Source organism: Cervus canadensis, chromosome 3 (assembly GCF_019320065.1).
Source record: "Cervus canadensis isolate Bull #8, Minnesota chromosome 3, ASM1932006v1, whole genome shotgun sequence".
In the NCBI taxonomy this organism is placed as follows: domain Eukaryota; kingdom Metazoa; phylum Chordata; class Mammalia; order Artiodactyla; family Cervidae; genus Cervus; species Cervus canadensis.
This window is the reverse complement of record NC_057388.1, coordinates 100,390,650-100,411,014: the sequence shown is the minus strand read 5'-3', so window position 1 is coordinate 100,411,014 and position 20,365 is coordinate 100,390,650. Positions and strand designations below refer to the sequence as shown.

General features: G+C 48.8%; 1 protein-coding gene and 1 gene segment (V, D, J or C); both read right to left on the bottom strand.

Moving 5' to 3' along the window:
- LOC122438738 overlaps positions 1–20,365 on the bottom strand; it is a 79,888-nt gene that overhangs the window by 29,562 nt on the left and 29,961 nt on the right.
- PRSS2 (serine protease 2) lies at positions 1,810–17,099 on the bottom strand. 2 transcript variants are annotated; one of them, XM_043463916.1, is made up of 6 exons: positions 17,007–17,099; positions 5,924–6,011; positions 4,375–4,534; positions 2,768–3,021; positions 2,252–2,388; positions 1,810–2,015 (listed from the first exon to the last, which is right to left on the bottom strand). In XM_043463916.1, the coding sequence occupies exons 2-6, from the start codon at positions 5,979–5,981 to the stop codon at positions 1,863–1,865; spliced, it is 762 nt and encodes a 253-aa protein (XP_043319851.1). In that variant the 5' UTR covers positions 5,982–6,011; positions 17,007–17,099; the 3' UTR covers positions 1,810–1,862. The 2 variants fall into 2 exon arrangements, with proteins under 2 accessions (XP_043319851.1, XP_043319850.1); XM_043463915.1 differs by lacking the exon at positions 17,007–17,099 and adding an exon at positions 12,118–12,137.

The window sequence follows — 20,365 nt, the reverse complement described above, 5'->3', positions numbered from 1 at the left end:
AGCAAGCTGCTGGGCTCCATCTAAGAATTTCTACTCAGTAGGTCTGGGGTGGAGCCTAAGAATTTGTGTTTCTCCTAAATTCCCAGGCGATTCTGGTCCTGCTGGTCCAGGGACCACTCTTTGAGAACTGTTCTTCTGGAAGACCTTTTCTTCTAGCTCATACTTCATTCATTCAACACCTGGCTGCCCATGATATCTCAGCTATTGTTTAATCCATAGACATACCAGGATGAGTAAGACAAGCCATCTTCTATAAGAAGCTCATGGTTGAAGGCCACAGTAGGCACATCTATATATACTAAGCAGCATGAGCAGAACTGTGATAGAAGTAAGCATGGAAGAGAATGAGGACTCCTTACTCAGACCAGAAGGTCATGGAGCCAGTGCAGGGGTGTGGGGAAGAGAATGGGGAGCAGGAGGAGTCAAGGACTTTTTTGAAGAGGGTGAACAGGTGGGTGGACAGGGCATCATGCCAAATGGACCAGTAGTGTCCAGAGCTGGAGTTCAGAGGTGCATGGCTTGTTGGAAGAACCCCCAGCACTTCTGAGCCCTGGGGCACTGCAGGGGAAGGGAGGGGTGAGGTAACCCAGGCTGGAAACACAGGCAGAGCCAGAGCAGGAAGAACCGTGCATCTCTGGGATGAGGAGCTTGGCTTGTACTTCAAAAGCTGTCGGGCATCAGGAAAGGTATTAACCAGAAAGCAAACAACACATAGGACCCCTCTGAGCACAGGCTTAGAAGACTGCAAGGAGATAAGTGTCCCTCAGGAAGTGCTGCAAGGCAGGGGATGAGCTGGAGAGATGTTGAGGAGCAGGACTGACGGCCCGCAGCTGAGGGCCCATGAGGTGGGAGAGAGGAAGCAGGGGTGGGGCTTGGGGGCCGGGCAAATAGAGCCCAACTCCAGATCTGTCATTTGCTGGACGAGGGACGTGGGTGAACTGACAACCTTGTCTGAACCTCTGTTTCCTTGTCTGTATCTCCGGAATAATAAACACTGCAGAGGTAGAGGGAACTAAATGTGAAAGTGCCTATCAAGGACTCAGGAGGGTGTTCGTATCATCACGTGGGAAGAACAGAAGGCAGATTTCTCAGGAGTGGGAGGGAGAGAGACCCAGGGAGCTCTCATCTCCCTCAGGCACATGAGCTGGTCCTGGGAAAACAGGGGCCAGCAGGGCCTCCTGCTTCCAGGAGGGAACATACGCTGGGGACACGGAGGGGACTCAGAAAAGGCGAAGGTGATTGGCAGGTGCTTCCCTAGGCGTGGGGACCAGTGAGAGGAGGTGTGGGATCTTCCAGACCATGCCCCACACATGTGCACATGTGAGCATGCATGTGCACACATCAGCCCCGCACTCATGACCAGAGACAAACCAAGGCCAATGCAGCCTTCTGGAATGAAGTTTCTCCAGGAACCCCTCTCCCTGATGATATTTTCTGCCTTCCTTCTCTTTACATGTGAGTTTCCCTGGTGTCTCAGCTGGTAAAGAATCTGCCTGCAATGCGGGAGACCTGGCTCCAATCCCTGGGTTGGGGAGATCCCCTGAAGAAGGAAATGGCTACCCACTCCAGTAATCTCGGCTGGAAAATCCCATGGACAGAGAAACCTGGTGGGTTACAGCCCACGGGATCCCAAAAGAGTTGGACACAATGGAGCGACTTTCACTTTGCTGTTACACCAGTGTGCCCTGGAACACACTGGGGAAGTGGGGTGCTCCACTCATCCGTAAGGGGTATCGCCCTGTCTGAGCCCAGGTGGGAGCACGTTTCCCAGAGTAGGGGTGGGGGTTGAGGAAGTAGGTGCACAGCTGGGCAGGTGGAGCAGAGTCACTTTATTAGCATAATGATGGCTGAGGGGCGGGGCTTTAGCTGTTGGCGGCAATGGTCTCCTGAATCCAGTCCACGTAGTTGCAGACCTTGGTGTAGACCCCAGGCTTGCCCTTCTGGGCACAGCCGTAGCCCCAGGACACAATGCCCTGGAGCTGTCCGTTGCAGGCCACAGGGCCGCCAGAGTCACCCTGGGGAGGAAGTGATAAGATAAGCTTTATAAACAGAGGAGACAATGGAATGGGAGCCACACAGTCTGAACCTCACAAGACCCTGTTCCCATTGGCTCTGGGCCCCACGCCCTTCTCACTGTGAAGAGAGGCCACAGCTGAGCCTCCCTCGTTTCTCCAGGGGACCATCAGCCCACGGCCCTGGGCGTTCACATCCTGCCCCCAGGGAGGCTGCCACGTCTGGGCAGGCATCTTACCTGGCAGGAATCCTTGCCTCCCTCCAGGAAGCCAGCGCAGACCATGTTGTCGGTGATCTGTCCAGGGTACGAGGCTTCACAGTCGGCGTGACTCAGCAGCGGGGCCTCCAGGCATTGCAGCAGTTCCGGGTAGTTGACTTTGAGGAACAGGAAGAGATCAAGAAAAGGAAAATGTGGGTTAGGATGGGAAGGGGGATGGTAACCCAGGGCTGAGCCCTGAAGGCAACCAGGAGAGGGCCCTTACGAAACTTGAGTTTCAATTCCCAGCAGGATCACTGCGGACCCCTCTCTAAAGGTGCTAAGAGCTGGGGCCGCGTCTGTCCTGTCTTTTGATTCTTGGGCTCAGGTCTGGGACACTTGCCCCTCTCCGGTACCCAGCACAGAGTCCTGTATGTGTAGTAGGTACTTGATGGGAATTTGTAGGCTGGAAGCAAAGACTGGAGACGAGCTCAGGTGATGCTCGGTTCTGGGCAGTGTGGGTAGGTCAGAGGGTGAAGACGTGAGGGCCCCACTCACCGCCGCTGCTCAGGGTGTTGCCCCAGCCGGAGATGAGGCACTCGGTGCCCGCGGGTGCACAGGCGCTGGGCAGAGCCAAGGTGGACACCCGGGCATTGATGACCGCAGGCGTGGAGAGTTTGATCAGCAGGATGTCATTGTCCAGAGTCCAGCTGCTGTACCTGGGGTGGCGGATGATCTTGGACGCGTCGATGAACTGCTCACCGCCCTCCACGACGTCGATGTTGAATTCTCCCAGCCTCACCTGGATGCGGCTGTCGAGGGCAAGCACAGTAAAGACCTTTTTGTCCACAGGCCCACATCCCCCAGGGGTTTTCCCTGCTCACAGGTGGGGGTGTAGGAATGTCAAGGGCTGTAGAGGGGTGGTAGGTCAGTGCAGGTATGAGACCAACAACCTCCGTGCTTCAGGGTGGTGGAGAAGTGATGCGTTGAAGGGGTCTGGCTAGGGACCATCTGCTTTTCCAGCCGCCTTTTCCACACCCCTCATGCATTCAGTGCCCAGTGCCCTGGGCGCAAATACACGGAAATACAGACATCCTTCAACCTCCGCAACCTTGCAAACTACATGCAGTCACTTTTACTGCCTCCCTTCTTGATCTGGTCAGGGCCACCATCCTGTGTGATCTGATTTGTCTGTCTGTCCATCCTAAGTCTTTCATTTGTGTCCGACTCTGTGACTTCGTGGACTGTAGCCTGCCAGGCTTCTCTATCCATGGGATCCTCCAGGGAAGAATACTTGAATGGGTTGCCATACCTTCCTCCAGGAGATCTTCCCCACCCAGGGATCAAACCTGTGTCTCTTACGTCTCCTGCCCTGGCAGGTGGGTTCTTTACCACTAGCACCATCTGTGATCTAATACAGCACTTCTCAAAAAACAGCCACAGGACCTGCACCATCAGTCACCTGGGAACGCATTAGCAACTCAGATTCTCTCTTCTGCCCAGACCTACTGCATCTGAAACCCTTGGGGTGGGACCCAGCAACATGTGTTGTAACAGGCCCTCCAGGTGATTATTACGTGCATTCAGGTTGGAGAACCCTTGCTTTTGGCAGTGATTCTCAGCTCTGCCCAGGAGTGTAGAATTGCCAGAGGCAGAGAGCGTTGAAAACTCACCAATATTCAGACTCGTCCTAAAAATTCTGAGCTAAATGGGAACTAGGGATCATATTTTTTTTTAAACGTATCTTACAAGGTTTTAACATGTAGCCAATTGGCAAGGGTTATTTGTGTGAGGTCTATGCCAGGTTTTCCCACTGGCTATTCCCACCTTCAAAATAGTTTGTGCCTACTTTTTATGGGACTTTCCAGGTGGCACCAGTGGTAAAGAACCGGTGCAAGCCAAAGCATAAGACCCGGGTTCGATCCCTGGGTCGGGAAGATCCCCTGGAGGGGGGCATGGCAACCCACTACAGTATTCTTGCTTGGAGAATCCCATGGACAGAGGAGCCTGGTAAGTGCCCCTCTTCACCCACAGCTCCTGCCGAGTCAGCTGCTGTTGCCCACTCCTTCTTCTCTTCCCCATCATCGTTCTGAGCTCTGGACGGACCCCAGCTCTTCCAGAGGGCCCTGGGCAGTGGGCTTAGTCGCCAGGGGCCCAGCACTTACTACTGGTAGCAGTGAGCCGCGGACACCACCCACTGGTCACTGATGAGGGAGCCGCCGCAGAAGTGGTAGCCAGCGTTCAGGGACACCTGGTAGGGGACAGAATTCTCCGCGCAGGTGTAGCCCCCGACGATCTTGTCATCGTCGTCCGAGGGGAAAGCCACTTGAGTGGAAACAGGGGAGGAGAGGCTGATGCAGCAGGAGGGTGGAGCCCCGAGCCCCGTGGCTGGACTCTGCTAATTAGGATTCCTGACCGAGCACAGGGAGGGGGGAAGGCCACCCTGGCTGGCCTCCCAGCGGGTAGTTCTCCCGAGTCGCTGTGTGTCTGCAGGGCACAGAGCTAGGGAGCCTGCAGGGGCTCGAGCCCAGACCTCCACTGGGAGCACCAGGGCAAGGACAGTAAACCCACTCAGCATCGGAGGGTCTGAATGTGGTCCTCTCACCCACTGGCTGCTTCTCTCGCTTTCATTCATCACCAGTCTACTCCCCACTGCAGTTTCAGCCCCAGTTTGCCACGATGGGTTGGCCTCACCAGGGAGATGTGGCTGCAAAGCCCTGGCTTTGCTGTACCAGCCCCTCCCATAGCTCACACCTGAGCAGGGAGCCCAGGCACCCTGTGCGCAGGATAAAGGTGGTTACGGTTATTGGCCAATAGAACAGTGATTCGCAGCTGCGGCTATACATCCGGGAATCTTAAAACTACTCAGGAAGCTTAAAAAGTCAGTGCATGGGTCACACCCCCAGGCCAATAAACAGGACTCCACCGTGAGTCACCTTCCGTCTCCTCAGGAGCATCCGAGGCCAGGAACAGCTAGAGTGGAGTTACCTACGGTTGTCACGGCCAAGCCTTAAGGCCTGGCTCATTTCACAGACCATCTCCACCTGGTTTGCGTTTCTCGCCTCTCCCAACAAAGCCCCAAAATGGATGAACGAGAGGGATACGAGTGGAACCCGCCAGAAGGTGAGAGAAGTGAAGGTTAAAGAGCCCCAGAGTGGGAAGGAGGGGTGCTGGCCAGGGAGGGGAGAACACACACAGGTGGAACAGGAGAGGCCGGAGGAGAGGTGAAGCATGTATCTCTGCCAGGAGAGGGGCTAGTGGACCTTAAGCGATGCATGGGACTCACCAGCAGCTCCCACAAAGGCGAGGATCAGCAGGGGATGCATGGTGGAGAAGTGTGCTGGAGTGGCTGGTGGCGAGCCTTTATACCTCCCGAGGAGAGGGAGGGGGTGGAGGGGGACCACCCCTCCCAGTACAAACACACCTGCAGCTTCCCTTGTCCTGGACTCTTGCATCAGTTCTGCTATGTTTGGCCACTCCGTGGATTCATGACTTCCGGGTGATAAGGAAACTTATTTTCCAAGGATGCAGAGGAAGACTAGCTGACTCTTAGGAGGATATTCTGGGGTGAGGAACACAGGGAAAGCCAAGACCCCTCTTCCCACAGCTGAGCCTTCTTAAACCGAGCAGATGATGGAGATGAGGAGGAAAGGAAGGCAGAATGACCTGGGACCCTGGGGATCCTCTGACCTCATGGAGATTTACTCAACTTACTTGAAGGAAGGGCTGATATTAGTAGCAAACTTGGCTGCTTGGTATCCTGAAGTCCCATGAGAGGAAAGAAGTCTTGACTATGTCATACCTGTAAACAGAAAGACCCTGGTCAAGTCTAAACTACGGTGTCAGAAGGTCAAAGCCCAAGCCTTAGGGAACCAGGACCCCAATACCAAGAAGTGATGAGATGGGAGAGGCGGAGTTTCTTGTGAGTCTGGGCCTTCAAGCTGGCTCTCCTTCCTACCAGGGCTTGAGGGACGGGGTGGGAGGAGGCATTTGGAGGGAGGAGAGGTCAAGGATTAAGTAGGTGTTTACCTGATGCACTGGGGTAACAAGAGACCAGTATCATATTCCTCCTCTTCCTCACTATCAAGACGCCTGTCTTTCTCATCGCTCAAGCAGTCTTGGGTTCTCTTTAAGCAGCCTCCTGGTCACCCTGGGAGCCTGCACTAACAGTGATGAAAATTGCCCCCACCTGCTAGGAGCTGACAGCCTGAGCCAGAATTATATGTTCAGGATCAGATTTTAGAAAAAAGATTTGAACAATGGTAAATCTCAGTCCTTACCAGAGAATCAGCAGTAGGTAGAGAAATTGGGGCACGATAAAGGTTGAGAATGTGTTCGCATGCGCTCAGTCGATCCGACTCTGCAGCCTCATAGACTGTAACCCATCAGGCTCCTCTGTCCATGAAATTGAGTGATTAAAAACAACATTGAAGGTGGGGGGTTTCTGAAATTTTCTTTCTTTCTTTCTTTCTTTTTTTTATGCAGTGAGACTCTTTTCCTGGGCTCAGTGAAGAGTGAATCTTCCTGGGAATGATCTCAATTTGCAACCTGCCATGCCCATCAAGACACACTCTTGTAATTTACTGAGGCACCACTTGGCCAGGGGGTATAGAGATGTAACTAGTGTCTGTGCTGGAACCTAACCTTATGAGCCAGGTCGACAAGCCTTTGCATGAAGAGGCTTCTCCTGCTCACCTCCTCTGAGCTCAGTTTTCCTGATGGGCAGGAGTGGGCAGAGTCTACATAGGTACTCTCAGAAAGGTAGAAATGAGCGAATGTTCTGAAGGTGGTGAACAAAGTCAAAAAGCTCAGAAGTCTGGTGGCAAGACAGGAAGTAGGCTGGAAGGACAGAGTAAATGGAAATAGAGTGAACTGGGAGAAATGGGGTGGGGGGGCGGGCTCTCGGGTGGAGAGGGACCCACAGGGTGACTTCTGGTCTGGTGCCTGGCATAGCTGGAAGCCAGCTTCTCCACGACAGGACACCCACTCCAGAGCTGCACACCCTTGTGTATAGCGCCCACCAGCTTTTAAAGAGCTTTCACACACGCAAGCAGCGGTGGCATGCTGATTTTCCTTTGTGTTGAATTTAAAGCTCCCCTTTGCATGTTTTCATCATGAGGTGTGCAGAACAACATTATTTCCTGTTACAGAGGTTGAGACCAGGCGTCAGAAAGGTTCCATCCTACCTGAGAGCATAGACCTAAAACTGGCAGAGCTGACCTCAAGGCCGCCGGAGGACAGGGAAAGTGCTGTGAAGTGTGGGAATCACTGCAGATGGCAGCTCAGGGGTCATGCCAGGGAACAAACTACATCCGGATCCCTCCTGATGCTGGCTTCCTTGGCAGAGAAAGAAGCTTGAATTAATCTGGCACCTGCCCCCCCACCCCAGCCCCACCTTGCTATGGCCTTGGGCCTCTCTGGGCCATGTCAAAGGCAGGTTGTGCTCACCCAGGTTGTGGAGCCTCCATCATAGAGGCTGTTTTTTTTTTGCAGAAATATCATAAAATATGCTATTTCATTTTGCCCCCTTGTCGTGGGGACTTCATAGGAAGCCTGGCTTTAGAGGATGAGAAACGTCACATCTGTTTCCTTTCCCAGCCTGCAGGGTGAAGGTGGGGGGCAGAGGGGGCCGGCTCATGTTTTGGGCCACCATTCTGCTCAGATAGAAAGGTAAGAGCCATGCCCCCCCCCCCCCCCCCCCCCCCGCCCCCCCTCCCTGTTAGAATGACTTGGCTCGTTTCTAATAGCCTTACATTGCCTGAACTCAAACGCTTTCTGTAGAGTTCTTCTCCAGGGCAGTCCACACGGCTTGGCAGATTTTTCTTTCTTCTGAATCCTATTTATTGACTCAGTGGATTAGTTTGCTAGGGCTGCCATAACAAAATAATGGCAGAAATCCATCTTCTCACAGTTTTGGGAGCTGAGAAGTCCATGATCAAGGAAGGTGTTGATAGAAGAAACTTTCATATATTGATTCATGGAGAAGTCATTCTGGCTTATACATGAGTTAACTTGAATTTTATACCAACTAAAACAGCCTATTTGTGGCCTATCAAACATACATTGTAGATCTGCTTTACTTAGTAAAGAAAAGGGCACACTGACCGGAAGTAAAAGCTGTCTGTGTTAAAAGATAAAGTGCGTCCCTTCCTGGGACAGGAGTGCTGGTGCTCCTTCGAGGACAAGACTCCCTTCCCAGGGGCCAGCGCCACGCTGACTCACTGAGTTCCTGCTGATCTGCTTTTTCAAACCTGGAGGGAATGTATTCCTGACTTGCTTAATGTTCTCTGTTCTGCCAAGATGTAAAACTGGGCTGAAAACTCTGCTGCTCTGGAGCAGCTCCTCAGAGTTGTCTTAGAGGCTGCTTTTTGGGTTCTAGTCTTCAGTTTGGCTTAAATAAAACTTGTTTCTATTCCTATTTCAGATCGTTTATTATTTTTGTTAATGGTGTCAACAGGGTTGGTTTCTCCAGGGGTCTCTCTCCTCCGGTTGCCGACGGTCATCTTTTCACGGACTTCACATGGCCTTTCCTCTGTGGGTATCTCCCCAGTGGCTCTCCTTATATATCCTAATCTCTTCTGATAAGGACAAGGTCAGATTGGCTTAAGGGCCACCCTTAAGCCAATGGCCTCAATTAAATTATTTATTTAAAGATCTTATTACATTCTGAGGGACTGGGGGTTAGGACTAAAACATATGAATTTTGGAGGAACACAGTTCAGTCCATACTGCTGTTATTGCTAAGTCACTTCAGTCATGTCCGACTCTGTGAGACCCCATCCCTGGGATTCTCCAGGCAAGAACACGAGTGGGTTGCCATTTCCTTCTCCAATGCATAAAAGTGAAAAGTGAAACTGAAATCACTCAGTCATGTCTGACCCTTCGCGACCCCATGGACTGCAGTCTACCAGGCTCCTCCGTCCATGGGATTTTCCAGTCAAGAGTACTAGAGTGGGGTGCCATTGCCTTCTCCGAGTTCAGTCCATAGCACTCAGGAAATATTTACCGCATTTCTGTGATGTTCCTCTAATTTTTCTAACCTGAGTGTTATGGACCTTTGTTGGCAAAGTAATATCTCTGCTTTTTAATATGCTATCTAGGTTGGTCATAACTTTCCTTCCAAGGAGTAAGCATCTTTTAATTTCTTGGCTGCAGTCACCATCTGCAGTGATTTTGGAGCCCCCAAAAATAAAGCCTGACACTGTTTCCACTGTCTCCCCATCTATTTCCCATGAGGTGATGGGACCAGATGCCATGATCTTAGTTTTCTGAATGTTGAGCTTTAAGCCAACTTTTTCACTCTCCTCTTTCACTTTCATCAAGAGGTTTTTTTAGTTCCTCTTCACTTTCTGCCATAAGGGTGGTGTCATCTGCATATCTGAGGTTATTGATATTTCTCCTGGCAATCTTGATTCCAGCTTGTGCTTCTTCCGGCCCAGCATTTCTCATGATGTACTCTGCATATAAGTTAAATAAGCAGGGTGACAATATACAGCCTTGACGTACTCCTTTTCCTATTGGGAACCAGTCTGTTGTTCCATGTCCAGTTCTAACTGTTGCTTCCTGACCTGCATACAGGTTTCTCAAGAGGCAGGTCAGGTGGTCAGGTGGTCATCTCCTTCAGAATTTTCCACAGTTTATTGTGATCCACATAGTCAAAGGCTTTGGCATAGTCAATAAAGCAGAAATAGATGTTTTTCTGGAACTCTCTTGCTTTTTTGATGATCTAGCAGATATTGGCAATTTGATCTCTGGTTCCTCTGCCTTTTCTAAAACCAGCTTGAACATCTGGAAGTTCTCGGTTCACGTATTGCTGAAGCCTGGCTTGGAGAATTTTGAGCATTACCTTACTAGCGTGATGAGTGCAATTGTGCAGTAGTTTGAGCATTCTTTAGGATTGCCTTTCTTAGGGATTGGAATGAAAACTGACCTTTCCCAGTCCTGTGGCCACTGCTGAATTTTCCAAATTTGCTGGCATATTGAGTGTAGCACTTTCACAGCATCATCTTTCAGGATTTGAAATAGCTCAATTGGAATTCCATGACATCCACTAGCTTTGTTCGTAGTGATGCTTTCTAAGGCCCACTTGACTTCACACTCCAGGATGTCTGGCTCTAGGTCAGTGATCACACCATTGTGATTATCTGGATCATGAAGATCTTTTTTGTACAGTTCTTCTGTGTATTCTTGCCACCTCTTCTTAATATCTTCTGCTTCTGTTAGGTCCATACCATTTCTGTCCTTTATTGAGACCATTTTTGCATGAAATGTTCCCTTGGTATATCTAATTTTCTCAAAGAGATCTCTAGTCTTTCCCATTCTGTTGTTTTCCTCTATTTCTTTGCACTGATCGCTGAGGAAGGCTTTCTTTATCTCTCCTGGCTATTCTTTGGAACTCTGCATTCAAATGGGAATATCTTTCCTTTTGTCCTTTGCTTTTTGCTTCTCTTCATTTCACAGCTATTTGTAAGGCCTCCTCAGACAACCATTTTGCCTTTTTGCATTTCTTTTCCATGGAGATGGTCTTGATCCCTGTCTCCTGTACAATGTCATGAACCTCCGTCCATAGTTCATCATGCTGTCTGTCTATTAGATCTAGTCCCTTAAATCTATTTCTCACTTCCACTGTATAGTCATAAGGGATTTGATTTAGGTCATACCTGAATGGTCTAGTGGTTATTCCTACTTTCTTCAGTTTAAGTCTGAATCTGGCAATCAGGAGTTCATGATCTGAGCCACAGTCAACTCCCGGTCTTGTTTCTGCTGACTGTATAGAGCTTCTCCATCTTTGGCTGCGAAGAATATAATCAATCTGATTTTGGTGTTGACCATATGGTGATGTCCATGTGTAGAGTCTTCTCTTGTGTTGTTGGAAGAGGGTGTTTGCTGTGACCAGTGCGTTCTCTTGGCAAAACTCTATTAGCCTTTGCCCTGCTTCATTCCGTACTCCAAGGCCAAATTTGCCTGTTACTCCAGGTGTTTCTTGACCTCCTACTTTTGCATTCCAGTCCCCTATAATGAAAAGGACATCTTTTTTGGGTGTTAGTTCTAAAAGGTCTTGTAGGTCTTCATAGACCCATTCAACTTCATCTTCTTCAGCGTTACTGGTTGGGGCATAGGCTTGGATTACCGTGATTTTGAATGGTTTGCCTTGGAAATGAAGAGAGATCATTCTGTCATTTTTGAGACTGCATCCAAGTACTGCATCTTGGACTCTTTTGTTGACCATGATGGCTACTCCATTTCTTCTAAGGGATTCCTACCCACAGAAGTAGATATAATGGTCATCTGAGTTAAATTCACCCATTCCAGTCCATTTTAGTTTGCTGATTCCTAGGATGTCGGCATTCACTCTTGCCATCTCCTGTTTGACCACTTCCAATTTGCCTTGATTCATGGACCTAACATTCCAGGTTCCTATGCAATATTGCTCTTTATAGCATCGGACCTTGCTTCTATCACCAGTCACATCCACAACTGGGTATTGTTTTTGCTTTGGCTCCATCCCTTCATTCTTTCTGGAATTATTTCTTCACTGATCTGCAGTAGCATATTGGGCACCTACCGACCTGGGGAGTTCCTCTTTCAGTATCCTATCATTTTCCTTCTCATACTGTTCATGGGGTTCTCAAGGCAAGAACTCTGAAGTGGTTTGCCATTCCCTTCTCCAGTGGACCACATTCTGTCAGACCTCTCCACCAGGACCCGACTGTCTTGGGTGGCCCCACACGGCATGGCTTAGTTTCATTGAGTTAGACAAGGCTGTGGTCCATGTGATCAGACTGGCTAGTTTTCTGTGATTATGGTTCTAGTGTGTCTGCCCTCTGATGCCCTCTCGCAACACCTACCATCGCACTTGGGTTTCTCTTACCTTGGACGTGGGGTATCTCTTTGCGGTTGCTCCTTACCTTGGACTAGGGGTATCTTCTCACGGCCGCCCCTCCTGACCTTGAAAGTGGAGTAGCTCCTCTCTGCCCTCCTGCGCCTGCGCAGCAGCCGCTCCTTGGCGGTGGGGTAGCTCCTCTCGGGCGGGGCCCCTGACCTCCGGGGTGGGGGGCCCCTGACCTCCGGGGTGGGGTAGTTCCTCTTGGCCGCCGCCCCTGACCTCGGGCGTGGGGAAGCTCTTCTCGGCCGCCGCTCCTGTGCTGTCGCAGCCTGGCGCTCTCGGCCGCCGCCCCTGACCTTGGGCGAGGGGTAGCTCCTCACGGCCATGCTTCTGCGCGGTCCTTCGCAGCCGGCGCGATTAGATCATTGGAAAAGCCCCTGATGCTGAGAAAGATTGAAGGCAGGAGGCGAAGGGGACAACAGAGGATGAGATGGTTGGATGGCATCACTGGCTTGATGGACATTAAGTTTGAGCAAGATCTGGGATTTGGTGATGGACAGGGAAGCCTGGCAGGCTGCAGTGCATGGGGTCGCAAAGAGTCGGACACGACTGAGCAACTGAACTGAACTGAACTAATAATTAGATGTTACTGAAATAGGATAAAGTGATAATAAATGTGAGTAACTAACTGGTGGCTGAGTCCACAGGTACTATGTGAGCGTAGAAGGTTATGAAAGCTGTCTTTGGGGAGATGGTATTTGAGGTGAGACCTGGATAACAAGACGTCAGCCCTGTGAAGGTGGGGAAAGGAGTGCTTTCATGTTCCCTGCCAAGTCTACAACAGAAATAAATTGACACAGGGACTTCCCTGGTGATCCACTGGCTAAGACTCCATATTTCCAAAGCATGATCGAGGATTTGGTTCCTGGTCGGGGAACTGAGATCCCACAGGCTGCATGGCACAGTAAAAAAAAAGAAAGAGAATAAATAAATTGACACATACATTGACTGCTTTTTAAATTAAATTACCCTATCATCTAGCATATGGATACTTCACCTTGGTATTAATTTTAATGTAAAAAGTTGTATTTTTTTTTTTTATTCTTTTTTTGTGGGAAGGAAAGAGCGCAAGGGCCCCGCGAGTACCCACGTGCCGTCATCTTCCCTCTCCCCGCCCCCCAGGGCCAGAGGGAAGGGACACGTGCGCGCACGGTGACAGCCGCCACAGGCGCGCGCCACCAGCCCCCCGGCCCCGCTCGCCCCCCCTGGGAAAGGGGACGACGGGGCCGCCCTGCGGCGCGCCCCCAGACTCTCGTCCGCGCCACGCCTCTCTCCCCGTCCCCCGTCCCAGCCCGCGGGGCCAGGAGGGCCCGCGGCGGGGAAGCGGAGGAGGGCGCGGCACCCCGAGGCCGGGAGGCGCCGTCACGGACCACCACAACGCCCCGGCCCGCCGGCGGGCGGCCGGCCGGCCGGAGCGACAAACCCTTGTGTCGAGGGCTGACTTTCAATAGATCGCAGCGAGGGAGCTGCTCTGCTACGTACGAAACCCCGACCCAGAAGCAGGTCGTCTACGAATAAAAGTTGTATTTAAAAGGAGGGTCATTGATACACTGAAATATTCTTATAGGTTAATGTAAGTATCTTTTGACATAAAATGGCATTTATGAAATATTGTTGGGTTAAGAGAATAAATTATAAAATACATATCATATTATCTAATCTCATTTAAATAGTGATTTTAATTTTCCTCAGTTTAATAATCTGTGTATTTTAGTATATGTATTAATTTTGTTAAAAAATAGTTAAAGAGAAACAGTTATAATAATAAATAAAAATTTTCCAGAGAGGGCAATACTTAATCTTGAGGATGGAATTGTTATTGGTAAAATGTCATGTATCCCAGTGATATTATTAATTAAACTGTGTGTTTTGTCTCTACCAGGCACAGTGCTATGTGGTTTACATGGATGACTTCATCTAACTCTTATGAAAATCCCATTCCTTGTATTTTTGCATCACTATTATCCTCATTTTATATATGAGGATATCATATGCATGAATATAAGATTGTATAACTTGTTCAGGGTTACACCTGGTGATGAAGCAGTGGAGCCAAGTTTTAAATTCAGGTCTGCCTGAGGACAGAGATCAAGTTCCTAACTACAATGTTTTTACTGCTGCTTAGGAGAAAATTTTCCCATCCTACAGGAGGGTGCTCATAGTCCAAAGCTTATCTGTGGGTGAATTTGCCTGCTTCCTAGGAAAATGGGAGCAGGAAACAGGAAGGTAAGCCAGCATTTTTGATCCATTCAATCAAACAGGTGCACATGTGGATCCTGGTGACCAAGAGAATCAGCATGTGTAGAAACTGGGTGAGATCCACTGGACCTTGAACAGCACTAGGAGCATGATGGGAATTGCTCCTTCATCAAGCCAGGATGCGGGAAGAGTGCACACTTAGTGAACGGGCAAACCACAAAGCTAACCTCTCAGGCAATTGACAGGGATTATTATTTTTCTTTGTCTTGGCTTTGGCTGGAGGATTATAAACAGTTTCCTCTGAATATTCATGGGCACTGAGTAGTCAACCCCTGGGGTTTCACACAGACAATGTATGGCCATGAAGATGGACACTGACAATTACAAAAGAAGACATCAAGTCTATTGCATCCCAGTTGATTGACAGAGCCAAAAATATATATTTTCTGGAAAGCCTACCTTTACTCCAAGATTTAGGGGATTCTGAATGATAAATTTATAGTATCAAATTACATAATACATAAGAAATAAGCCACTCTGAGTGAGAGGCATCAGAAACCACCAGAAAATTGAGGTTGGCATGAATAGATAAAAATTCCAAGCAGAAGTTTAATTTTCTTCAGTGCTCAGTCGTGTCCAACTCCTTGTGACCCCGTGGACTGTAGCCAGCCAGACTCCTCTGTCCATGAGAGTTCCCAGGCAAGAATACTGAAGTAGGTTGCCATTTCCTACTCCAGAGGATCTTCCTGACCCAGGCATTGAACCTGCCTCTCTTGTGTCTCCTGCACTGGCAGGCGGATTCTTTACCACTGTGCCACCTATCCTTAGAGAAATAAAATACATGTGGAGCAAGGTTCTTTGAAAATGACTGCTCATCAGATTTCCCTTGTGGTCCATTGAATCTGGCTGTCAATACAGAGGCCATGGGTTCAGTCTTTGGTCTGGGAAGATCCCACGTGCAGTGGGGCAGATAAGCCCATGCTCCACAACGTGCTCTAGGGCTCATGGGCCGAAATGGCTGAGCCCACATGCTGCCACTACTGAAGCCTGTGTGCCTTAGAGCCCAGGCTTCATAACAAGAGAAGCCGCCGCAAGGAGAGGCTCTTGCGCTGCAACTAGAGAAAGCCCACGTGCAGCAATGAAGACCCAGTGCAGCCAAAAATAAGTAATTTTAAAAAATGACGGCTCACATATGTGAAGGACCCAAGTAGATTTCCTTCCTAGAAATGAAAATAGAGTTTTCAAAAGTCGATTGGAAGGTGAAATGGGTTGTTGGAGTTAAGGTGTGAATCAGTAAATGGGACAGAGAGTCTAAAGGAATGACCCCCTAACACAGCAGAGAGAAGCAAAATGGGGGGAGATGTGAATGAGTGGCTCGAGTCTAGATGACACTGAAAGAAAGCTGAACACAGGCTAGGTCTGTCCTTCAGGACTGAAGTTTTGGACCTTGCGAAGATTTTCCTTCCCCACCACCTTTCAGAGCCACACTGGTGTTAAAATGTAGTGATGATTCCAGAATAAAGTGCAAGCCTACCCAGAAAACAGGCTCATAGCTTTTCAACTAGGGAACAGGGAAATTCCCGCAAAGCTGTAGACTGAGGGTAAGGTGTGGGTGCAGTAGGAGTACGTATCGTGAAACTGGGACTTGCTCTTGAAATTGAGTTGTGCCTCTTTCCAGCTGTGCTAGAATTTGGTCTTGATTATACATTTTCCATTTCATAACAGAATACTCCGCACGTCTTCAACTTCACAGTTTTGCAGGTCTGCCGACGTCCAGTTCTGAATGCCATGATAGGCATTTAGTAAAGAGCCAAGAGCAGCTTTTCAAAAGGAGAAAAGTCATTGGCAGGTGGAAAGGAGTATAGCATGCCACAGAGCTCTTTGTATCTGCCTCGTGATGCTCACGGGAATGTCAGGAGCTGTGCGGAGCATTGCTCTCTGCCACAGGCACTTCAGGGACAACTGAGCCTGCTTGGTTTATGACCCTGGTGGCTGAGAAGCTTCCATCATAGCCTCGTTCTGCTATCGAGCTCTGCCTTGCACTGGCCCAGTTTTAGGGATTGTATAGTAAATGGACCAGAATAGCACACCCAAGGGTAGTATATGTTAACTCCAAAATCCAGACAGTCCCACAAAGCATTGTGCCACCTTCTCCATGTCTGGAAAGAGCTTGCCTCTCACTTTGGAGGACATTCCAGCATATCTCACACCTCTGGACTACTCAGAAGCTCACCAAGGGGGCAGATCCCTGAATTTTTGCAGATTTACATTGGTCTGCCATCCATATGTCATACCAAGGCATCTAGAGGGCTTTATAATTCCCATTCGCCAAGAACAATCAGCATAATGTCATCAGTGTAATGGACCAGTATGATATAAATATGACTAAGTGCATTCTGAACTATATTAATAGAGAACAGGCTAAATATAGCTCAGAGATAAAAATACTTAAAGGGTATTTCTGACTCTGCCACTTGAAGGCAAACTGTATCTGATTGTCTTTACTATTTCTAAACACTCCTCTGGGAGAAATTTTATCCTCGGTCTCCAGTAGTCACCCTTCCTGTCTGTGGATGAAGTCCTCCAGCTGATGCCCCAGTTCCCTCCTCATCCACAGCCGACTCATTCACACCCACCCCTGCCCACTGCACACAGGCAGCTGCCTCTGTGGTTTCCCCCCTCCAGCCTGCCTCCCAGGGTTCTCAGGCTCACCTGGACCGGAGCTGGGTGGGAGGGAGAGGGGTTCTTGCTGAGACCCTTGATCTGTGCCCAGCACTGTGTCTCCAGCGCTGCAGAAATACGAGCTGCTATCTTCAGAGCTCGCGTTGTTCACAGTCAGAGTTGAGAACACCAGGGTCGGGCGACTAATGGGAAACTTGTCCTCAGCAAATCCACTCTCGTAAGTAGCCTTGGAGCCCTGATTGGCAGTGGCCATCAGTACCAAGCTCTGTCCTGGAAGCTGACGGTACCAGTACATGAAGTTGAGCTGGCTATCGACCTGACACTCGATCTTCACGGAGGTCCCGCGTTGACGGATGGCCCTGCTTGGCTTTTGAGAGAGGAGAGCACCGAACGCAGAACCTAGATCCAGAGAGACAGAAACACCCGTGAGAGCTGACAAGCTTGTCCCCGGGCAGGAGGGTCTCTTACTGTTCGCTTCAGTATCACCTTGGCTCCCAAACAGCCCTGGAGCACTGCCTCCACCCTGGTTTTGTTCTTCCAGCTGTTACTGCTTTAGGATTCCCTAGTCAAACATCTCTCCCATCCACTGACTGGGGGCCTCAGGCCCTCTACTCCTCAGCATGCATATTCACCCCAAATTTCCCCTGGGATAAGGCCGTACCCAGTCCCAGGAGGAGTAGCAGAAAAGTCAACATCTTTAGGTGACAGCCTTGCCTCTCCGCAGAGAAAAGGCACTAACACGTCAAGTTCAAGTTCTTCCTTCACCACCAGGTAGCTCTTCTCTACTGATTCTGTTCCCCACCTGCCGCAGGAAGCCTTGTTTCTGCAGAAAATGGAGACAATTCGTCTGCCCCCTAGTGGAGCTGTGTGGCTCTTCACTTGGGCTGGATCTTTGTTCACTAGGCTCCCAGCCTGCAACTGTGGTCTCATCACCACCCTCCGCCATTCCCCATCCATCATTGTTGAGCACCACTCATGTTCTACTTCTTGGTATAAAGCAAGAATGGGATGCAGTATTGACCTCAGATAACTAAAGGTAAGATTTTAGAATACTAGGGTAACATAACTCAGAATTGCACCCGTTGGCTGAGTATTTTGGTTATTCCAAACTGAACTTATTTTTCTTTCCCTGATACCTACTCTGGTAAACTGACTCCTATTCCTGAATTCATTCCTCTTAATAAATGGCACCCCTCACTTGTCTTGTTGTCTAGGCTCAGAAGTTCATCTTCATTATCTCTTTTCTTCTCACCCCCCTCATTTATTAATTCACAACTTAAATGCTCTGTCCCTCTATCATCTCTCACATCTCCTCCTCATTTTGGTCATCTCAGTCATAACTGTTTGGTTCCTCTCTACTTAATGGCTATTTGTGGGAGACCTGGGTTCAGTCCCTGGGTTGGGAAGATCCCCTAGAGAAGGGAAAGGCTACCCACTCCAGTATTCTGGCCTGGAGAATTCCATGGATACAGTCCATGGGGTCACAAATAGTCGGACATGACTGACTTTTTTTTTTTTTTCCATTTATTATTATTAGTTGGAGGCTAATTACTTTACAATATTGTAGTGGTTTTTGTCATACATTGACATGAATCAGCCATGGATTTACATGTATTCCCCATCCCGATCCCCCCTCCCACCTCCCTCTCTACCTGATCCCTCTGGGTCTTCCCAGTGCACCAGGCCCACGACTGAGTGACTTTAACTTTCACTTTCTTTCACTAAACTTTCACTATTATAATGCAGCTTGTTATGGACTATGAGACAGATCTGTCTGTAAAATTTGGCCACAGTGCTATGGTCCATTTTCATCATCTAATTGTTTCCTCCATCATGCAACTTCCCGAAACAGCTTAACACTTGTGTAAAAGCTAAGTCAGTCTTTTTGAACACGTACTCTGCTTTACACGTGTCATTTCAGACTATCTATAAATTAGGCTACTTAGGCAACTATGATCCCATATTTTACAGATTAGGAAAGTTTATAGATTTAGTTCAGTTCAGTTCAGTCGCTTAGTTGTGACCGAAGACTCCTTGCAACTCCATGGACTGGAGCATTCCAGGCTTCCCTGTCCTTCACTATCTCCCAGAGCTTGCTCAAACTCTTGTCCATTGAGTCAGTGATGCCATCCAAGCATCTCATCCCAAAGATTTTTATGTAACCTAATCAAGTTCACATAATTTGTGAGCAAGCAGCAGAAGCAGGACACAGATGTACGTGATACTGAAGCTCAAAAGCTAACATTGGTACCGTGAAAGGTTGCCTCATGTTCATAGATACTCATGCCTTAGTAGAGTAGAATCTGGTGGATGGCTGACAACTATAGGCCTAATACCCTAAAGGGAATGAGGGATCTCTAGAAAAAAATTCCTACAAAACTGGCTTATTTCTTTGATTCTGAGATGCCATCTATTGTAAGATGTACTTTAAAATAACTTTTGTTGTTTTGGGGTGGTGGTTAATTCTACTATATTAGTAATAAACATTGATTATGGGATTTGCCGATAGTTTAGAAAAGTAAAACTGTGAAAAACAATTTACACTAAAAAGGAGGAAATGTGGTATGTTAGGGATAACAATATTCTGGTAACCCTTTCCTATGTGGTGTGTGTGTTGCCTCTACATCTATGGCAGATGTTAGAAACAGTAGTTCCAAATAAACCCCATTAAGTAGCATCCTGGTAAAAGGTACGTGAAGTGAAAGTTGCTCGGTCGTGTTTGACTCTTTGTGACCCCATGGACTATAGATTCCATGGGATTCTCCAGGCCAGAATACAGGAGTGGGTAGCCTTTCCTTCTCCAGGGGATCTTCCCGACCCAGGCATCGAACCCAGGTCTCTCACATTGCAGGCAGATTCTTTACTGTCTGAGCCACCAGGGAAACCCAAGAATACTGGAGTGGGTAGCCGATCCCTTCTCTGGGAATTGAACTGGAGTCTCCTGAATTGCAGGTGGATTCTTTACCAGCTGAGCTACAAGTAAAAGGTATAGAATAATCCAATTTTTTCTTGACATGGAACATTAAATACATTAAAATCTCTTGGTCAAATAAATAAAACTTTCTTCCAAAATAACCCAGTCTTTTTCTGTTTTAGCAACCCTAAATTCTTCAGACAATTGCCTAATGATTTACTGTGAAGGCAGAAGCAAGAGTCTAAAATGGAAGAAAGCCCTGACTCCCTGTTCCATTTCACAGATGTAATGAGGCGCTGCTCAAGGGTCAGGTGGATCAGCACAGGAGTGGGGGTCTTCCCACCATTGAGAGAGCTCCAGACAAAACATTCTTTGGACCCTGAGGTGGGGAGGAGGTTGTGAGAGGGAGCTAGGATCTAGAAGCACCTGGCGCTGAATTAGAGGAGAGAGTGTCCCTGGATTTCCCCTCCTTCTC

Bases quoted from the DNA above. Each gene is read 5' to 3' on its own strand.
- PRSS2 (XM_043463916.1), bottom strand. From the start codon at position 5,981: ATGGGACTTCAGGATACCAAGCAGCCAAGTTTGCTACTAATATCAGCC. The intron at 4,535-5,923 runs GTAAGTTGAGTA...TTTCCACTCAAG, and splicing joins AATATCAGCCCTTCCTTCAA to TGGCTTTCCCCTCGGACGAC. The intron at 2,389-2,767 runs GTGAGTGGGGCC...TGTTCCTCAAAG, and splicing joins CAACACCCTGAGCAGCGGCG to TCAACTACCCGGAACTGCTG.